At 37.3% G+C, this 19,549-nt stretch overlaps 1 protein-coding gene across 3 annotated transcripts in view; it reads right to left on the bottom strand.

The window, feature by feature from the left end:
* Positions 1-8,768: 8,768 nt before the first annotated feature.
* The window catches only part of SS18 (SS18 subunit of BAF chromatin remodeling complex), a 38,958-nt gene continuing 28,177 nt past the window's right edge, over positions 8,769-19,549 (bottom strand). Inside the window, exons 6-11 of one of the 3 annotated variants that reach the window (XM_083823491.1) lie at positions 19,138-19,305; positions 18,321-18,425; positions 16,082-16,174; positions 15,243-15,365; positions 12,578-12,711; positions 8,769-10,447 (exon numbers count right to left, since the gene is read on the bottom strand). In XM_083823491.1, coding sequence (XP_083679617.1) covers positions 10,421-10,447; positions 12,578-12,711; positions 15,243-15,365; positions 16,082-16,174; positions 18,321-18,425; positions 19,138-19,305 — 650 coding nt within the window. In that variant the 3' untranslated portion in view covers positions 8,769-10,420. The remainder of the gene's footprint in view (positions 10,448-12,577; positions 12,712-15,242; positions 15,366-16,081; positions 16,175-18,320; positions 18,426-19,137; positions 19,306-19,549) is intronic. The other 2 variants (XM_083823492.1, XM_083823493.1) reach the window with 2 other exon arrangements.

The raw sequence follows: 19,549 nt of genomic DNA, 5'->3' as shown, positions 1-19,549 counted from the left end.
TTTCCATTTTTACCTACAAATTTTAGTGATGCCACCTTTGCCCAAAAGTGCGAGGTGGAAACCTCTCCTGTTGATCCTCAGTCATCTGCCATTAGAGAGAGGAAACAAAGCACACGACTGCAGAGAGGAGCTTGGGCAAACTTCATTCTAAGGCAAGAAAGAATCAGGTTTCATTGATCTACAACTTGACATTCAGTTCCTGCAACTGAATAGAAAAAAGGCATTTATAACCTATTAAAAACCCAAGGATGATTTTAGTCTTTTTTTTTTCCCTCATGTTGGAGAAATCCAGCTTTCAGAATAGCCTGGGAGTTGTGAATAAAGAAGAACTTTGCTATGTTTATTTAGAGAACCTAACCCCTCGGAGCCAGCATTTTCACTAATGCATTTTACATTAGCGGGCTGCATCAGGAAATCCTGACTTTTGGTGCCAGGGGGGTAATTAATATCAGATCATGTTTGCAAAATGGTTGTGTTTATGTGGGAATGAGGACTGAGCTCTAACTGTCAGGGTTTGAAGTGCTCAACTTTCCTATGGAGCTTCAACTACTTTCTGGAGAGTGGGATGCTGAAATTAAAGTACGAGGTCTCGCTGGCATAGTAGAGCTGCCGCTGCTGAAAGGAATCACGGGCTTTAGGTTTAGGAACAGAATCCTACAAGGAGTGTCTGAAATGGTCTTCTTAAAAACTTCAGGAGGGTGTAGATAATGTAGAAATGGTTCTTTTGATCTTGGCTTTGGATGTTTGAGGGAGTTCCAAAATACGTGTAATGTAGTCAAGCCAGGGACCATTTCCAAGTCCCTGCGCTTAGGCAAGATTCACCTGTGGTGCAAAGTTACTTTTTCAGCACACCTCGGAAGATGTGCTCGCTTTTGTGTATGCACTGGTTAGCAAGGTCAAGGACAGGTAAGTAACTCTGAAAGCCAGCTCCTGCTCAGGTGCCGTGGAGGGACTGCTCTGCCTCCCCCAGCACGGGCACTGCCTGCAGCTCCAGCCTAGAGGGCTCCTGCTCAGCTGAAGGTGGTGCATGGATATCCTGAACATTCAGTCATCTTCACTGGGGTCTCAGCACCAAAAAGAGAAACAAGCCTTAGGAGATGGTGGTGCTTAAGAACAGCCCATTAAGTAGAGAATTTGGATTCTCATCTCCCCCGAAGCTACAGTTTCTCAACACCAATTGGGAACTTTACACTGGTGCTTCGTGAGGTCAAAAAACACTCAGAAGTATGGGCCCCATGGAATCATAAAATCCTAAATTTGTGTAGGCAAAGTTTGAAAACAAAACAATGTTTTCTGAAGTTAAAAATAGATAATAGTAAAGCTGAATAGCAGCAGCTACTAATGTTCCAAATGAGCTTCACCTACAGGTTTCCCAGGCTCTAAAAGCATCCATTTCAGTGGGCTGTGGCAGCTGGCAGGTCCTCTCTAAGACCTTGTATTTACTCCCTTCCCATCAGACCCTTTGCTGGAAGTTCGTGGCTCCCTTGGTGGTAGTGGGGATTAAAAGTAAAGGTGTAATCTGTGTTAGAGCTGATATATGTTTGGTACTGTAATGAGCCAATATACTATTATGGATCTTGTGGTCAGCTCACTGCATTTGATAAATATAATCGATGAAAGTTATTCCCCACTGACATCCACCCATCATCATCTCTTCCCCCTCACCCCTTGCCAGTGGGCTTTCGGGAATAATTATCCCCACCAAGAGCCTACTTCTAATGTGCCCACTGCCTTTCCTCCTGCCATGAATTGGTCTGGTACAGGCACTAAGATAACAAATCTGGACTGTATCGTTATTATCGCTGTTATTTTACTAGTTCTTTGATCCTAAAATAGGGTTAGCAATCTAATCGTGTGCCGTAACTATGGGAAAATGTATGTACCTAATGCATTGTTCCTTGTCAGATATTTGCATAACTGATTATACCGAAGTCTGGGAGTAATGTCCTAAGCTTGAATACTCCTCAGCAACATAACTTACAGCTTTTGTTTTCTGTGAAGTAACGGACCACCTCTTCCTTTTCTTCTTCTACCAATATCTCTGGATACTTATATTTCTTTTTGTTTGTTACCTTGAGTTTATTTCAATGTTTTAGCATCCTTTTAAGCTTAATCCTAATAATTAAACCTTTCAGTTCACTTCCTCTTTTGTTTGGAGGCACTGATAAACATTTGAACCTCCACACTGATAACTTGTACTTCTACCTGTAGTAGAATTGCTTTAAGGACTTGCAAATTCTCCTGAACTCTCTTTTTCTGCAGACCTTTTTTTCCCCATGCCATGTCTCCTCTTCATCCTCTGAGACCACCGAATTTGTCTTTGTGTAAATTTGCTGTTTGTTAGGCTTCCTGAGGAAAAGTGAACTTCCATAAATTTCAACCTAATTTGACAAATTTCACCAAATTCTGAGAGGGTCATTTCAAGATATTACATTTCTACACAGATCATGAAACAACCCTACTATGACAATATACTTCAATCCAGGAAAGGATGAATTGAAACTGAATTCCATTTTGAAATGGGAAAAAAGTTAGAGCTCAACACTTGTTAGGCATCAGAGAATCCAAACATAAATTTACTGACACTACTATGCAAAAAAAGAGCAACATTGGCTCTGCTGTTCAAAAAATTACTTGCTTCTCTCTTTCCTTTTCTAAGAGTGGACTCTTATCACCTCATGATCTCTTACTCAAGAGATGATTCCTCTTCACTTGTGAGAATGAACACAGAAGACCTTCTCCATTTGGCTGCTTTCCCCATACCTCCCATATCAAAACTCTCCTAAGAACCCACCTGCACGTTGCTGCATTCACTTCCCAAGAGACGCTTGCATAGATACAATTCCTCATTACCATCAACACCTGCATTTCAGATTATTCAGCCTGGTTAGTCGCAGAATGCCCCAGTGCACCTCAAGCAGATCTAATCTGAAGTCTAGAGCAAACTCTCGCCACAATGACAGCATTTGCTCTCTTCCCATTTATTACTGCCACAGATTCACAATTGGTCTATTTTCTGCATACCTCAGGGAAGATGTACTGGCTAATTCACTGACATGCTTGTCCTTCCTGAAGAAGTTCTGCATATATTAATACTCAAGCCTTGTAAATAAATGTAAGCATCTTTCTGTAAAAACAGTTGTAATTTTGATCATATGCTAAGCATCTTTCTGTATATCCCTCTATTTATTGCATGTACACACAGACATCTGGAATTTTAAGCAGAGCCTTCCCATACCAATAGAGAAGGTGGTCTCAAACACATACCAAAGGAGGAACTACAGATGATCTTAACGGGGGCAGCTCCGCAAAGAACTGCTATCATCACAGGCATCTTCCAGCAACTCCACCAGCAATTATACCTTTGCATCCATACCAAGTTTCAAGGTGAGTCTTGCCTGCTGCTCTTCAAGAAGATGAGCATGGCCGAAAATTGAGACATCATGGCTTACAAAAAAAACAACAAAAAAAAACAGGAAAGATGACCGATGTGGTTCCATGATGAGAAAGAGCAACAGCAACAAAGGAAAGAGCTTCTTATTGTTCACCTAAATATACAATTTGTATGCACGACTAACAACATAATATTGGGTAGTCTACATTTACTGTTATTTGACCCACATGCTGCAAAGATGCCAATACATGGCCAGCTTGACACATACAGCAGCATTCAGCAACAACTCAGTGGAAACACAGGCAGCCCAACAAAAGGTGCTTCACCCCACCAGCTCACTTCAAAAACTGCTACAAAGTGGTAGTGCAGATGTACTGCCAATTGCTCATTCAATGGTGACCAGCTGCCAATGTCATTAAAATAATTATAATAGGGGAGACTATCAAGAAAACTTAGTTGCCAGGTCACTATCATCATGCTTGGCCCATGGACCTCAGGTCTACCATGTCCTAAACTGATAAAGCAGCTGAATTCATTCACCTCCGTGTTCCTTACTCGCTCCTCAGCAGAGTGGGTCTCTCATACCATCCCGGCTTTCTGCCTTCCTGCCCGGAGAGCAGGAAAACACAAAATAATGCAGAATAGAAGGGCAAAGAATGCAAGCAGAACCAAGTTTCTGCAGTAATAAAATATCAGTGCTGCCTTTATAGCAACAGCATAGCAACAATCATAACAAGCACCAGTGAACACCAGGCTCCATTAGAGATGTTAGCCTGCACGCAAGGTATTTGTAGTGGTTACGGATTTCCTAGTACCCACCAGGCATCTATTCATTTGCAGTCCTAAAACCAACCACTTGCCATCAGCAAGAACTTTTGGGGATACAACAGAAACCCACACAGTTACCTCCGTTTTGCTATGTTCTTCTCTTCACTGTCTATATGAATACCAAAGCAAATGCTACTACGTATGAAACCAGCATCAAGCCAGTGAAAAATTTGGCATATTCAGATGTGTACTCTCATTGGGCTTAAGAAATTAAAAACTCTGGCATTTATTAGCAGAGCTGTTTCCCCAACAGTATGTTTTAAGTAAGATGTTTCATGGTAGAAGGCAAACATTGTATTGTATCCAAGCTGGAAACAGCCTTGGGAGCAACCGTACAGATGTAGTTATGTAGGTGCTCATATAAAAAAAGCTAGCTCTTGAACGATCTCTACCATTGCTGGGGAAACAAAGATAAAAAAAGGATACACAGATCATTAACCTTTGAGACTGACACCAGATCAGCTTGACAAGAAGCTACCTTAACAAGTAAGGCCATTAACAAGTATTTAGACAGAAACTCTAAGAAGGATGGCACTTGTTTATATTGTAGCCCTGTGGAGAACAAGTCTAAAGGCTCCGGGGTGAGAAGCGCTGTTACTAGAGACTAAAAATTCTTCACTTGACCTGAAGTTTGCTGAAAAAGTTAGGAAATAGAACTGATGTAACAATTTCATGAAAACAAAATGTGTATTTCTACCAAACCTGCCCTAGCAAATGGCATTTTTCTAAAAATGCATCTGTAATGGAGCTGTATGGAGCTGTGTCAAGATGCCAGCACACTTCTGGCAACACCAACTGCAGTAGGTGATTAGAATTTATGCTGTGTAAAATTAACTTTTAGACGCAATGAAAATTATGAACCAAAATGCAAAAGCATTTATATGGCAATTCACCTACACCATTTGTTTAAAAAGTGTCAAGTGAATATAATGCTGTGTTCTGAACAATCAGACTAATAGTACTGGTGTTCTAGCAGCTTTCTTTCCATCCCCAGCTTTCCCACCTGAAACCTGATGTGGGAACATGCAAAGCCACCTACATACTGAACTGCCTTCATTTCTTAAGACCAAGTGAAGAATGGTAAAGGAAAATTAGAAAATGTTATCTATAGAAAAATGAAGACATCTCCTGTAAAATAATCAGGTCTAGGCATGGAAAATCATACATTCTGCTAAATTAAGTCAAGAACTTGAAAAACTGTCATAGAAAGCTTATGAGAATTGAGTGAAAGCATCCAGCAAGTTTGAAATGTATGTCAGTGATCGCGTCAGTTTTGTGATATATTCCACCATACCGTGGTTTAACCTGGCCAGCAGCTAAGCACCACACAGCCTTTCACTCACTCCCCATCCCATTGGAAATGGAGAACAGAAAAAGGTAAAACGTGAGAAAACACAGCAGTTAATATAAGGACAGTTGAAAAAATTAAATGAAAAAAAAAAAGGAAAACAAAAAAACCCACAAGTGATGCACAATGCGATTGCTCGCCAGCAGCTAACTGCTGCCCAGCCAGTCCCCGAGCAGCAGCCACCCCCCGACCATCTCCCCCCATTTTATTGTTCACACAGCACCATATGGTATGGGATATCCCTTTGGCCAGTTGGGGTCAGCTCCCCTCCCAGCTCCTTGTGCACCCCCCAGCCTCCTCCTGGCAGGGCAGTGAGGAGCTGAAAAGTCCTTGACTTAGTGTAAGCACCACTCTGCAGCAACTAAAACAATGCTGTGTTATCAGCATTATTCTCATCCTCAATCCAAAACACAGAGCCTTTCCAGCTACTAGGAAGAAAATTAACTGTATCCCAGCAGTTACACATTGGAACTGGAAAAAAAATCATTTTCTGAACAGAACAATGCACCTCCAGTTCAGATACACAGTTCACTTTAGCTCTGCAACCTAATCCAACAGCCTGGTGCTTGGTGCTAATGATGCCCATTACCTGCTTTTGCAGAGTATTCTGAGAGTATTTTGCAGAGAATTCTGAAAATTCAGACTAAACAAAATCTCAGTATACACCCAATACTGACTGTCAAGAAGGAACCAGCGGAAATTTCTTCCAAACTCTAGCGTGCTGCTTGTTGCATAAAGCTGCGAAGCACAAGTTTTTATATTATTTCAAAAGAAACCATTTAATCTGATCTAATGCAACTGTACATATTATATACATAATTTCCTTTTTATAAATCCTACACCCCTAACCTTAATAATACACTGTGGATTGAGTTTGCAGTTGTGCATGTTGTAAAAAGTGTTTCTTATTATGGATTTAAAGGTGTTGCCTTCCATTTTCATCATATTGCCTGCACCCTTGCAAAACCTACTGTTTATTACATACAATTGTTTTACACATACTGATTTCTGAAATAAAGAAACCCAACACCTACTGAACAGAAGTTTACTGAACTAGCCACAGAACTTCTCCTGACACTTAATTAACTCTGTATGATTAAGTTGGTATTATCCCACCCAGTACCTACTATGTTGTATTTGTACACGTAGCCATTTAGTAAGTTCTGCTGTGGTCAGCTGCATTTCCTCAAAGTTTTAAGTGCTGAACAATCTAAGTAGTACTATTTCCACCTCACTGTAATACCTGAACATATATTCTTTTCTCCACTTCATTTAGGAAGTGTTAATCAGTGGTCCCACCAGAGCTCTGGCATAATTTGTTATCAATCTTCATCATTTTTGATATTTAACATTTATTCCTACTCTCCTCCCCTCTCGCTTCATCTGGTTTCCAGTGCTTCAGAGTCCACCTTGCTGGATATTCCATCTTGACGGAAGCTTCTCAGAGAATTTCAAGATTTGTGAATGTAAAAATGAAGCGCAATTCCACTGGATTTTATTACAAATCTTTTAAAGTAATTCTAATCAATTAAGATAGTTTTGTTATACTGTTTTTATTTATCATCTCATATACTATTTAATATAGTACTATATATACTTTCATATAAGTACTATAATAGTTGACAGATGTTTAAATCTATACTTTTCTTTTTTTAAACTTACTACTTTATCCAGTTATCTTTTCACTTTAGAAGGTGCATTTGGGTTCATTTCACAGGATTTCACAGTTATTTTATAGTACAGCAACTTTACCTCCTATTTTATGGCACAGGAACTGTTGCCTGCATAGAAATATCAGGTACTTTTAAAATTTCTTCAGGGCTTCTGGCTGAATTGCACCTGGACTTGCTGATGTAACAACTTCTCTTCATTTTTATAAATTTAAGTATTGCCACCTTTTTGGAATCTGAGATACTTTTTATTTTTCAAAATAATATGAAAGTATGTTCCAGCATTCTCTGTGGTAAGAACTGCAGAAGTACAATATTTTTACCCTGAAGTCTCTGCCCTTCTTAATCAGGAGTATTTTCTTAAAAATGCTATTACTTTAAACATTTAAAACTAATTTTAGGAAAATAAAAGAGGGTCTATTTGCAGAAAGATACACTTGTTCTGCTTTATAAAACAGCATTTTTGCTTACAGATGTTAGAACATGGTGAAGTCAATTTAATTCCAAACAAACAGCTCACCATTTTTTGCCTATTCTGACTCCTTACTAGAGCAGAAAGGAAGACAAAACTATCTGGAAAGAAAGAGCAAAATGTGATGGCAAAAGTCACAGCACTTCAATAATTAAAAATCATTTAATTCGTTAACTACTCCTCTTTACTCTTTGGACATTTGTACCATTTCTGTTCACATACTTTATATGCTTTCTCAATTTCTCACTTAGCTCTTATTTTTTACACTCTGTAAAATATAACACCTTTTTCACAAGTTTGCTATTGGTCGGTCTTTACTTAATAAATAATAATTACTAAAATCAACCTTGTATCTTGCTGTTTCATCATCATGCTCCTGTTGTGCATACATGCTTCTTTTTGTTTAGGGAAAACTGGTTCTTTTTTACTACATAATTTTGGTAGGAATACTCACTTTTGAGTGGAGCTGTTTCCTCTTGAGTTGTTCTGCTGGCATAGTATCAGAGGAATAAGGTAATTTTTGTCACCACCAATTAAAAAGTTTTACGAAACAGGACCGTTATAAAACAATTAAACCTTGAAAATGCAGTAGTCTCTAGGAGGGAAACCCTGGAGGAAATTCTGCTTATTAAAATTGCAATTTTAGTTTCCATTAAAAAGGAGAATAAGACAACAGAAGATGGGCTGGCAAGACAAATTATTTCTTAATGTCAGTTGAGCTTATTTCAAATGAGATAACATATCTACACCAGGTTGGGTTCAACACATTGTTGCCTCCTCAACTCATTTATCTAATTCAGTCATCTTGATTATAGCCTCATGGACCTTCATTTTCAGAGGAAGAATTTCGTAACAAACAACCTACACAACATGCTGATTACTGAACAGTTAATTCTAATTAACTTGGCTATGGCAAGAGAATTTTGATAAAGTCCTAGAATGCAAATACAGTTTGGTTATCCTGGCCAAACTTCTCTAAAATAAAAACCCACAGCAGAGTCTCCACATGAGACATCAGAGTGATAGGGATCTAATTTAAAGAAACAAATGAGAAAATTAAAATCACAAATAATTTATTCTTCCGTTAGAATTGATGGAGTACAGTTTTAAATAGCAATGAAGTACACAGTGGTGGAAAATTGGCACAGAACCTACAAGCATTTCATTCATAATAATGTTCCTCATGCCGTATCTGTTCAAATCTTGATGTGTATTTTCTATGAAACAACTTTAAGAAAAAATTGTTTTCCCTTTAAAAACGACTAAATTGAAAATCTTGTCTTCCATATATATTGCCATACATAATATGGACACCTTTTTTTTTCCCCCTAACATCATCACCAACTGAAAAAATAAGATTTTACTCCTGGGCTAGTCTTAAATTTTGTCCTTTATAAACATCGCCAGGAATTCTTGAATACACATTCCTGCACAAAAGAATATTCATTTATCTGATACACAGTTGCAGGACAGCCTCAAACCCAATTTTTTTTTGTGTACTATGCTACTGATCAAGGTGCTGCCTCTATCTCACATGCAACACTATAAGCATTAATGCAGTTCAAAACAAAATTTGGCATTTACCTCACCAACAGGTTTTATATTTGATGTTGTAAAACGTCCCTTGGTCTCATGTTAACCAATAAGAAAAATGGACACACACACAAAATGCCCCCTTTCTAAAGATATTAACTCCCACTCAGGAAAGTTTAGATAGGTTTTACAAAGTCTTCTAGGCTATTTTGATACATACAAATTATTCAACTAAAGGTTAAAATACTTATACAATACAGTCCTGTTCTCCATATTCTTTTTCAAATTCTTTGCATATTCAAGCCAAGTAAAGTTAACACTTCTCATTTTCTTTGTTATTGCAATTATTAAGAGGGATTACAGCTTGCTTATGTGAAGCTGTGACAAAACACTTGAGAAATACAACCCAAATGTTTATCTTGTTACCCAAAAAATGTCGCAGAAAATTGTCAAACTATGTTAGAAACCATTTTTACAAAAATGTTTCACTCAGAAAAATTGAAAAGCTTAAAAAATTAATCTTTGCACAAGACTATACTGTCCTTAATTATGTTCCCATTTAGATAACTGGGATTCTTATTTTTTGTACGTGAACCTATCAGTGATGTGTGATGCTCTTCATCTTTTTTCACTGTTATCTTTATTGTACACCATTTCGAGACTTACACAATCAAGCACTTATCATGCCCCTACCCATTTTTAACTGTAGATTTCTTATCCTGCCCAGCGAGTAGTGTACTGTCTTGCATATTCACCACATGAAAAACATAATATACAAAATATTGCTGCTGTAAAAAGTGTGCATTTCCCCTTTTCCCCTACAAAAAAAATCTGGAAAAAATATTAAATTCCCATAACCTTCATAAACATACAAAGCTGTTCGCACCTTTCAGTCTGTAACAGTCTATTTGATATACAGTTCTCAACTCACTGCAAATCGTTATGTCACATATTTTCTGTCCAATATTGCCATCTAGAGTAGAGATGTGAAATCAGTTTCTGAGAATCTACAGTCTTTAACAATTAACCCATGAAGACTGTATACCATAAAACAGCCACAAGATTTTTCCAAAAACTAGATGGAATGGGAGGTTCTCATCTCAGGAAGGTGTCCACAGTGCTGAGAAGACAATATGGCTGCTAATAGATATTGCCTACCGGAATGTGAATACTTTTCACTGTTGGTAATTTCCATACTGACCCTAAAAAGAAAATTCAAAACATATTATTAGACCACAAGGTATATTATCCTGTATTAAAAGCTCAAATCAGAAGGTCTTCCAAACAAACTATGATGTTAAGAGGTGAACACAAATGACAACAAACGGTAAACTGAGTTGACTAAGTATAGAGATTCACTTCAGTAAAAATCCTTTGTTTTAATGCAAGATGAAATGAATTTAAAGCCAGGAATCTAATTTGATCAGAATGGTATGCCTTTAAACTCAATACACCGCTGTGAAATTTGCAGAACACCACCAAAACTGAAAGACAGTAATTCTTTCCCACCTAAACTTCAACACTTATTTTAAAATAAGACAAGGTCACCTAAATTCAACAAATTTAGGAAACTAACCTGCTTCCAGAGATACGTAAAATATTCATCTATCAAGCATCATGGAATAGACCGATATGTAGCTCAAAAACCAAGGTACACAAAGAATTAGTAAGCTTATCCTACTAGGATCAATTATTCCATAATTCCATTTCACAGAATTATTACCATCATCGATAACATCACATACTGCAGAGGAGAGCAGAGGTGAAAGCATCAGTGCTACAAGCTTATCATGATCCTTCACCACAAGGTTCAAGGTCTGTAGAAACAAGTAGCATGCTATGAAGCAAACATTCTCCAAAGCGCAGCCTCAGCACTATTCCATGTTAAGTACCATCACACCAGTACACTTTAAATTTCATTTTCATGTTAGTGTCAGTTTTTTCCATTGTATTATGCCAATCAGGAAGAAAAAATTCAGACCAGATGAGAATTTAAACAGTGTAATTCCTCTGGGAATGGCTAGCACAGAAGTGTGGAGAGGTCTTTTATAATCGTGCTTCCCTGTAGAACTTAGATTGCACAAACTGAAGGACTAGAGCATACCTACAGAGGGTTATCAACTTCTATTGCAAAGAAAGCTGGAAAAAACTCAGCAAACTGAAGTTGTTTCCTTAACTCTACATGTGCCACAACCTGAGCACTTTCATGTAGCTCATTCTTTATATGAGGAAGCTAGTAGTTCAGTGCATGAGCATCTCGTTTTCGTTTCAGTAATTAGAAATGCATCTCTGAATTACCACACTGAAAGAGTTTTGTCTGTTTCTTCTTCCTTGTCTTTTCTAATTTCTGTAGAAAGGGAGCCAGCTGCTCTCCTTTACAAAAGCAGGTAATTGTTGCTACTCTCACTTTTAAAAGAAAATTCTTAAATTCAACTGATCTTCTACTGGCATATCAGGATTTTATTTTTATATTTTTTAAAACACTAAAATCTCAACTGTATCTTAAAATGGAGATAACTAAATATATGTTATTTATGGCAGGGAAAATAATACTGTGTGTTTCAACGACATTGCTGAATTTTTTATGCTGCAAGGATTAGATTTTTTTAGAGTTCAGTACATCCTATAGGAATAACATCTATATTTTATACTTTAAGTAAGACGACAGACTGTGTTTCTTGTTTTTCTACCCACCCCAGGAGTCCTCCAGTAAAACTCCAGCCTATTGTTTTGGTGGGGTATTTTTATTTGTTTTAAACTTATCTTAAAAGCAATGGGAAAGAAACAGTTGATTTTCTGGTCACTTCTTTCCCATGTTCAGTGTCCCTTTAATACTGCTCAGAGGAAACCTGTGCAAAGAAGGCTTGCTATCTCCTCACACAGCTCTACAGTAAGAAGTTGTACACCTGAGGTGCTTCTGCAACTGGAAACAAGGATTACTGGATTTCTGTTTGTGGAAAAAATCAATTAAATCATTTTTATTGCAAAGCAGTAACGATGCAGCATGAGATTTAGGAACCTCAATTTTCATATTTATCATTCCACATTAGGCTATGAAACAGATCAACTTAATTTTTACAGCCCGCAAGTATCGTCTGGAGGGTCTCACTTTGCCAAATTGCATTAAACTTTGCAAACTCAGAGAAGAATGACTAAACACTCCTCTAGACAAATGCTTCTGGGTATCTCACCTGGAAACAACACCCACAAGAACTATATATACACACCAGAGAGACCATGTCCTCAGATTCATCAGTTTAAATGTCACAGGAAACTGAAGTTATCAAATGAACGTGTAAGAATCGTAACTTTCTGACTGAATGGAAGAATACCTGGTCATATCCATAAGGCCTCTGCTGTGGTGGCTGTGGTGGCCCAGGCTGTGTGGGTCTGTATCCCCCATACTGCTGGCCTTGTCCTTGTGGGTAATTGGGATACTGAGGTCCGGGACCACTCTGGGAAGGACCTGGAGAAGAGCAACATGGAAATGAAAAAAGAAAAAGATGGCTTAAGGAGTTAGGAAACAAACAGGAAAAGCATTGGATTTTTACAGCTGAGCAGGACTAAGTATCACAACCATGCAACTAGGTCTTCTATCTAAGAAGACATTAGGGATCAGTGGTCTTTCTCTCATCCTTAAAAAAGCACTTTACCTGACATGGCCTGTGCTCTAACCATTGCATTTTTTTATTTTTTATTTTTAATTACCAGTGCACATAGTTCCACACATAAGGTCACAGAATAGAGAAGAACAAGGCAAGAAGTGAAACTATAAACACGGGCACTCTCCATTTCGGGGGGCACACTCTCCTCCTGCTGCGTGCTACTCCAGTTCAGAACTTCCTAATGCCAGGAACAGCCATATGATCAACTGCATTTAGTATTTGGACTCTCTGAAGAGATCAGCAGTGCTGCACCGCCAAAAAGTCAGTTCTCACACCACAGCAGGAAATCATAAATGGGATGTCAGGCAAGCAAGTTACATGCATAAAATGTGAGATGTGACAACCGGTAAATGCTATTGTAGGATGAAAAAAGGGCACCGTCTACTCCCTACTCTTCTAGTCATCTTAACTTTCCAGGAATAGGATAGAAAAGAACTTTGGGTCCAGCCTTTTTTGGCTGTAAAAGGAAGCAGCTCTTTTGTCAGGACAAACTCTGTCACTATTCACAGGGACTCGGCCTGTCTACCATGGGAAGCTGCACATTGCTACCATCACGTAGTGCAGACACGTTCCAAACAAAATTAACCTCATCCCCTCCTGCCTTGGGAGATACGAAGTACTGAGTATTTCGGTGACACTAGCTATTTCAACACCGTGCCTTAAAAACCGGCGTAGTAAGGAAGAGTTGAGACTCCACAGAATTGCCTTCTTTAAAATCAAAACCACATCAGCTGGTAACTCTTTTAGTAATTCTGGATCCATGAGATGGACAGAAAGATGACCTAGCAAAGAAAAGCTCCATAGCCTATTACCGTTCTCCTCAGGCCTCAAATCTCTTTGAACTATGCAGATTCAGCTTTGAACAGTGGGATAAAAATCTTAAAGATTTATAATGATGACTGGGATGCTGATTTATTTTTGCAAATTAGAAAGCAATTAAATATTAAATCGAGCAAGGGTACTATATCCTAAAAAGTGCTGTGTTCACCTGACAAATGAAACTTAGCTTTTATTTATTCATGGTAATTCTTTATGGTTGAATTCTAAATATTCGGCAATAGATTTTATAAAATAAAAATGGAATCTATTAATTTGGGACTTCAATATCTATTTTTGCTTTTAAAAATAAATTGAAAAATATTTTTTTGTGTTTAAAAATGCTGTAAGTAGCTCCAATGGATATCTTCATCCCTTTCCTCTACTATTTCTTAACCTAAATTTTCAGAATAAAATTTTTCTTTTCAGACAACATTCAGAATAGAAAGCTAGATAGATCTTCAGTCTGTTCTTATGTTAAGCTTAGCAGAATTTAAGTATACAAACATCTTACAACTATTAATTTACCCATAACATCCAAAAGGAGGAATTTTTCTCAATCTCAGTGGATCCCCTTAAAACTTAACTCTGTCTCAACATAACTGGATTTAATGCAAACCTGGGATTTTATCTCCATGGCAAAGAAGTCAGCTATGGAATTCCATGTATACCCATAATGCTGGAAGTCTTAGCATATAAACCTACCACAAACCTAGAAGTCAGAATATGTGGAACTGGATTTCAGAGGTTCCTTCTCACAGGCTGGATCTTTTAAGATAAATATGTACAGCTTTACAATATGCAATCAAGCAAAAGCTTAAGATCAGTATTTTCAGTATGATTTTCTCACTTACAGCTTTCAAAAAACAATGCACAAAAATTCCATACTACTATTCTAAGTTTCCTGTTTGGGAGGTTCTCCTTGAATCCAAAGAATACATCATCTCACTTGTGGCAGAGGGTTTCTCATTCCTGACATACATTGCAAGGTTTGCACTACCAGTGCAAACATTTCTAAGACAAATTCTTAGAAAGCATCATAGGTAATGCTCCTATTCATTTCTCTACTGATGTGTACAAGAAATTTAATAGAACGATTCTTAACAGAACGATTCATTTGTGTTTTATGAAATTTTAAATAGTTTTTTTTTTTTTAAATCTTGTTTTAAATGCCAAATCCAGAGGTGAAGGGGTATACATGGCTCTGTGCCATCCTTGTGCCCTCTGGATTCTGTACTCACCTACTGAGGACAGAAAAGAGCAAACCCTTTATAAGTTACAAACACTTGTGAAAATGTTATCTGAGCACTGTTCAGCTTTCTGCGCAACCACATCACCCAAGCTTGCCAACAGACCTACTTCCCAACAGATACTGTCTTCTACACTTCGTTTTGGTCCATTGAAACAGGTTTCTCGTACAAGCTTAGCTTTTCAACCCAGTAAAACAAGGAGAGAATAACATATGAGGATCAGTTACTCTTTCCTGCGATTACTGTCTGCATCCTCAGGCTCTTACCATAACCCTGCTGTTGTCCAGGATAGCCTTGCTGGCCTGGGTATTGCTGCTGCTGTGGTGGATAACCCTGCTGTTGGGGTGGTCCTTGATATGCATCTTGCTGCTGACCATATTGTGAGTTTCCTGTAAGATGATTGCAAGAAAGAAAAGAACAACTGAAGATATTTACTTTCATTAAATATTTTTCCTTCTAAGATGCACAGCCAACAACACAAGAACAAAATGAAAATGCAATATTGATTTCAAAAACTGAACGAAACAAAGAAAACTCAAACCAAACAGAAGGAATTCGGCCAAACAAACTGCAGTTAAAGCCAATTTTGCAAAGTTGAACTGCAGCATTTTCAGCATCTCTGCCAAACGAGCATTACATTTACTGGAACATCACAGTCATAAGATCATGACTATGCTAAATAAAATAAAAAAAGACAAAATTAAGGACAGCTACAAGAGCACAGACTAGCTACACAAGATCAGCAAGCTGTTTCCTAACGGCACTATAATTATACAAAATATATACACACACAAAAAGATATACAACTGAACCAACAAATTTATGTTTAAATAAAAATTTTCATTGAGATTAAAAAAATCTCTAACGTGTTTTAGTCATTTTACTGTTGTTAGAAATGGCAAATTGTGGTTATATATTTTAGGTGTTTGCAAGAAATTATTCTGAATGCTTCAAGTTCCCTGCAATTTTCAAGACAGCCAGCGACTAGTATTCTACAAGAGCTTTGCATGGGTATAAGTTGTGTTGTGCAGGAATTTTTGTTCCCGTTGCGGGTGGGGGAGGAAAGGGAATGTATGTGCGTATGTGTGTGAAGGTATATAGATACCTCCTTCGTAGTAATGTTGTGAGGAATCCTCATAAGGCCTATCGTAGCCTTGTTCAGGATACGACGGTTGCTGATAACCGTAATCATTATGACCTACATCAATTCGACAAGAGACAGGAAGAAACGTTAATGGCCTCTGAGTGAAAACCCTAAGAATATTTCATTTCTCAGAAAAAGGAAAAAAGTTTTCAACTGGATATACATGAAAAATAATTTTCAATTGTATTAGCCAAAGATTTATTAATATGATTTCCTTTCATATTGAATTAACATGTGACAGGAAAAAAAAGGCTTAAAGCACTAGTTTTAGCAACATCACAGCAAGGGATGGTCTTAACCTTCTGATAATCCTTGTTGGGGGAAAAAAAGTACTTTATCTTTCACTCAAAAAAAATGAAAGCATTTAGGCCTTTCACATGTAAATAACCTGAATTAAATTAGAATGAACAAAGAAAGCAATTATCATACTTTGTCTAACACCTGTTCTGCTGATCTCCAATTCAAAAGCATATGCTAAAAGCAGTGTGAAATATAACAAATAAAGCTCAATGAAGTTATGAACCACAGTCTACATTAAATTTTGAAGTGACAGAAAAATAACATTCTCAAGGTCAACTTTTCCCTACGAACAGAATTCCTACAAGGCTTAAAAGTAAACTTTTCCTCTTACATTCCAGTCCTGAGTGGAATCATTACAAACGAGCCTTCCTCTTCAGATACTACAGGCATCTCTGATTACAAAACCAATACGTTCAGTAAGCACCCTCCCTCTTTGTTGCCTTAAGAACAAACGTGTCTTACAGATGACAAAAATATATTGCATTGCTACCCTGGTCAAGAAAACGAGCCAAAATTGTGTTTAAATCTGGAATAAAATTATATCAAGAAGGTAGTCTAGGAGAAAACAGTTTTAAAACTAATTAGTAATTAGTTCTGGAACTCTACAATACTTCATTGACTGAATCTAATATAAATACATAACCATTAACACAAGTCTTAAAATATATGCTCTTTACATTCTATTGAAGAGGAATAATGAGGTAGTGATTAGAAATGAATCTTTAAAGGAATAGGTCTTTGAATTCATCAGTGCTGCCACAGAGCCGTCAATGGTAACATCCAATTGCCCTTACTACAGTAAATTGATCATAACCATTTCAAGTTCTTGTCTAACGCAGAAGTTCCAAAAGAGAAGGTTAATAATTACAAGCTATGCAACTTGCAAAATAACTGCACATTTAGCTCCAAAACCACCCATAAACATCTATGCATATAGCTTGATGCATCTTAAAGTCAATTTAATAGAATTTAAAATTCAGACAACTAACTTGTATCCTTCTATTTGCAATGAGTAGTTGCTCTGGCAATTAGGTATCTTTGCTTCGTATGTTTCTTTTTTTTTTCCCTTAAACATCAACATCTACCACATTCCTTGAACTTTGTAAGATACCATTAAGTTGCACACACAGTTCTCACAGTAGTCATGAGTCAACCAACATCTTTGTTCTCCCAGCCTCTGCTCAGCCTAAGAACAGGTTATTCACAACTTTTCTAACTTATAACACAATCCAATAGCTTTCAGAACTCTAAATTCCATGAGGTAGAAGGAGAGATTTATGCAATTCAAAGTTAGGGTCTTGTCTTGAAAGCACTGGGGGGAGTTCTAAAGAGGATTCAGAATTACAAGATCCTCAGGGCAGGGACCATTTTATTCCTTTGTAAAAATTACGCTAAAGGCCCATACCAATAGCTGCAATAATACATTCGTGCAGCATTAGAACTAAGCACTAAGTTAAAAAATAGAACATTTAGAGAAAAAACTTCTTTTAAGCAAGTTTTTCCATTTCAATAGACTCCTTAATAAAAGGATATCACCCCTTTTCTTATTTATAATAAAGTTATGATAACTGTTCTAATTAATCTCCATTATACTAGATATGCTAAAAGCATAGAGGGTTCCTTAGATACACCAAATACAGAACTTTCATTTCGAAATACTAAAACTGTTGTTACAGTTTCAAATAGGATTATTACAAGTTAATTTTACAACTTCCTCAGAGTATTTAACTAGTCACAGTAACTTAAACTGCAGTAACAATTCTGAATTTGGAAGCTTTCCTAAACGTGAGGTATGATATTCAATTGCTATTGCTGTCCCATTCCCTAACTTTGGGCATTTGTCTACATTAATATTGGGCAGGTATAGAAAACGGGAAAGTTAATATTTATGAGAGATTACCATCAGGGTAATATTGCTGGTTCATGCCTTCTGGAGGACCTTGTCCACCATGACTGTATTGGTCCCCATAATAGTCTTCCTGGCCTGAGTACTGCTGTGGTGGGCCTGAAAAACCACAACCAGTCAATACGTAAATAACTTGTTTTCTCTATTATAAAGCCTGCTATTTTCTGATTTTACTATGAGAAATATTTCTCAAACGTACTCCCCACCCATATATTGTTGCATTTCAGACATGTAATCCAATTGACTTTTTTTCTTAAAAATACATCTATATACACACACACACAGTTGTTTGGCTGCGCGAGATTAAGCACATATATACGTATCAAACGTCAGTTCTGAGCTCATTTTAGGAACATGCATATAACAGCCCCAAGGTGTTAAAAATGAAGTTACTCCTTTTCTAAAAGGACTGGGAAAAACAAAAAAACAATATTGCACAACACTGTTCCTTTTCTTTTTGTAATTGAGCAAATTCAGAACCAAACAGGTACTCTGTTTCTCTTCTACACCTATCACTTTAATATCAAAACAGAATTCTGCATCAGCATACGAGATGCGTATTTTTAGATTTTTTTGTTAGAAAGAACTCAAAAGAAAAGAAACTCGCCTTCATGTTTCATGTTGATACCAGTAACCTATTGCTTCAAGAATCATCCTTACGAAGATAAAAAAAAAGAGTATGTACAGGCTGTAACTTGGTCACCCAATGATTTGACTGAAATCTGGTGTATGCAAGAATGTGATTCAAAAAAACATATATTTTTTAATGGTTATTTAAAATCCATGTAAGAACACTGAAGTGAAGTCCTACCTTGCTGTGGTGGTCTGTATGGAGGAATCTGTCTCTGACCCATCATGTGATTTCCTTGGTTAACTTGGCCCATCATTCCCATAGGTGGCTGCTGTCCCTGGTAATGCTGGCCACCTGCTTGTGGCATGTTGTATTGCTGGGAAGGAGGCTGCTGGTGCATCATTGGACCTACAAGACAAAAACAACAAATGCTTTCTGTAACGCCCAATTTGTGATTAAATCTTAAAAAAAAAATCTATCAGGGAAAACTCAAAAACAGATCAAAAAATTTTCTGCGTTTCTAATGCTCTCAGGGTTGGTTGTTTCTGGACAGACAGGTATGCGGTGAATGTAAGCAATCAATTCAGTAACCAAGTTACAAAATAGAACTGAGCCTAAGCAAAACTGCTTTCAGCTAAAGTTCTGCTTTCAA

This window comes from Anser anser (genome assembly GCF_964211835.1).
Source record: "Anser anser genome assembly, chromosome: 2".
NCBI lineage: Eukaryota > Metazoa > Chordata > Aves > Anseriformes > Anatidae > Anser > Anser anser.
Note: the sequence above shows the minus strand (reverse complement) of the source record. Positions and strands in the feature narration are given on the sequence as shown.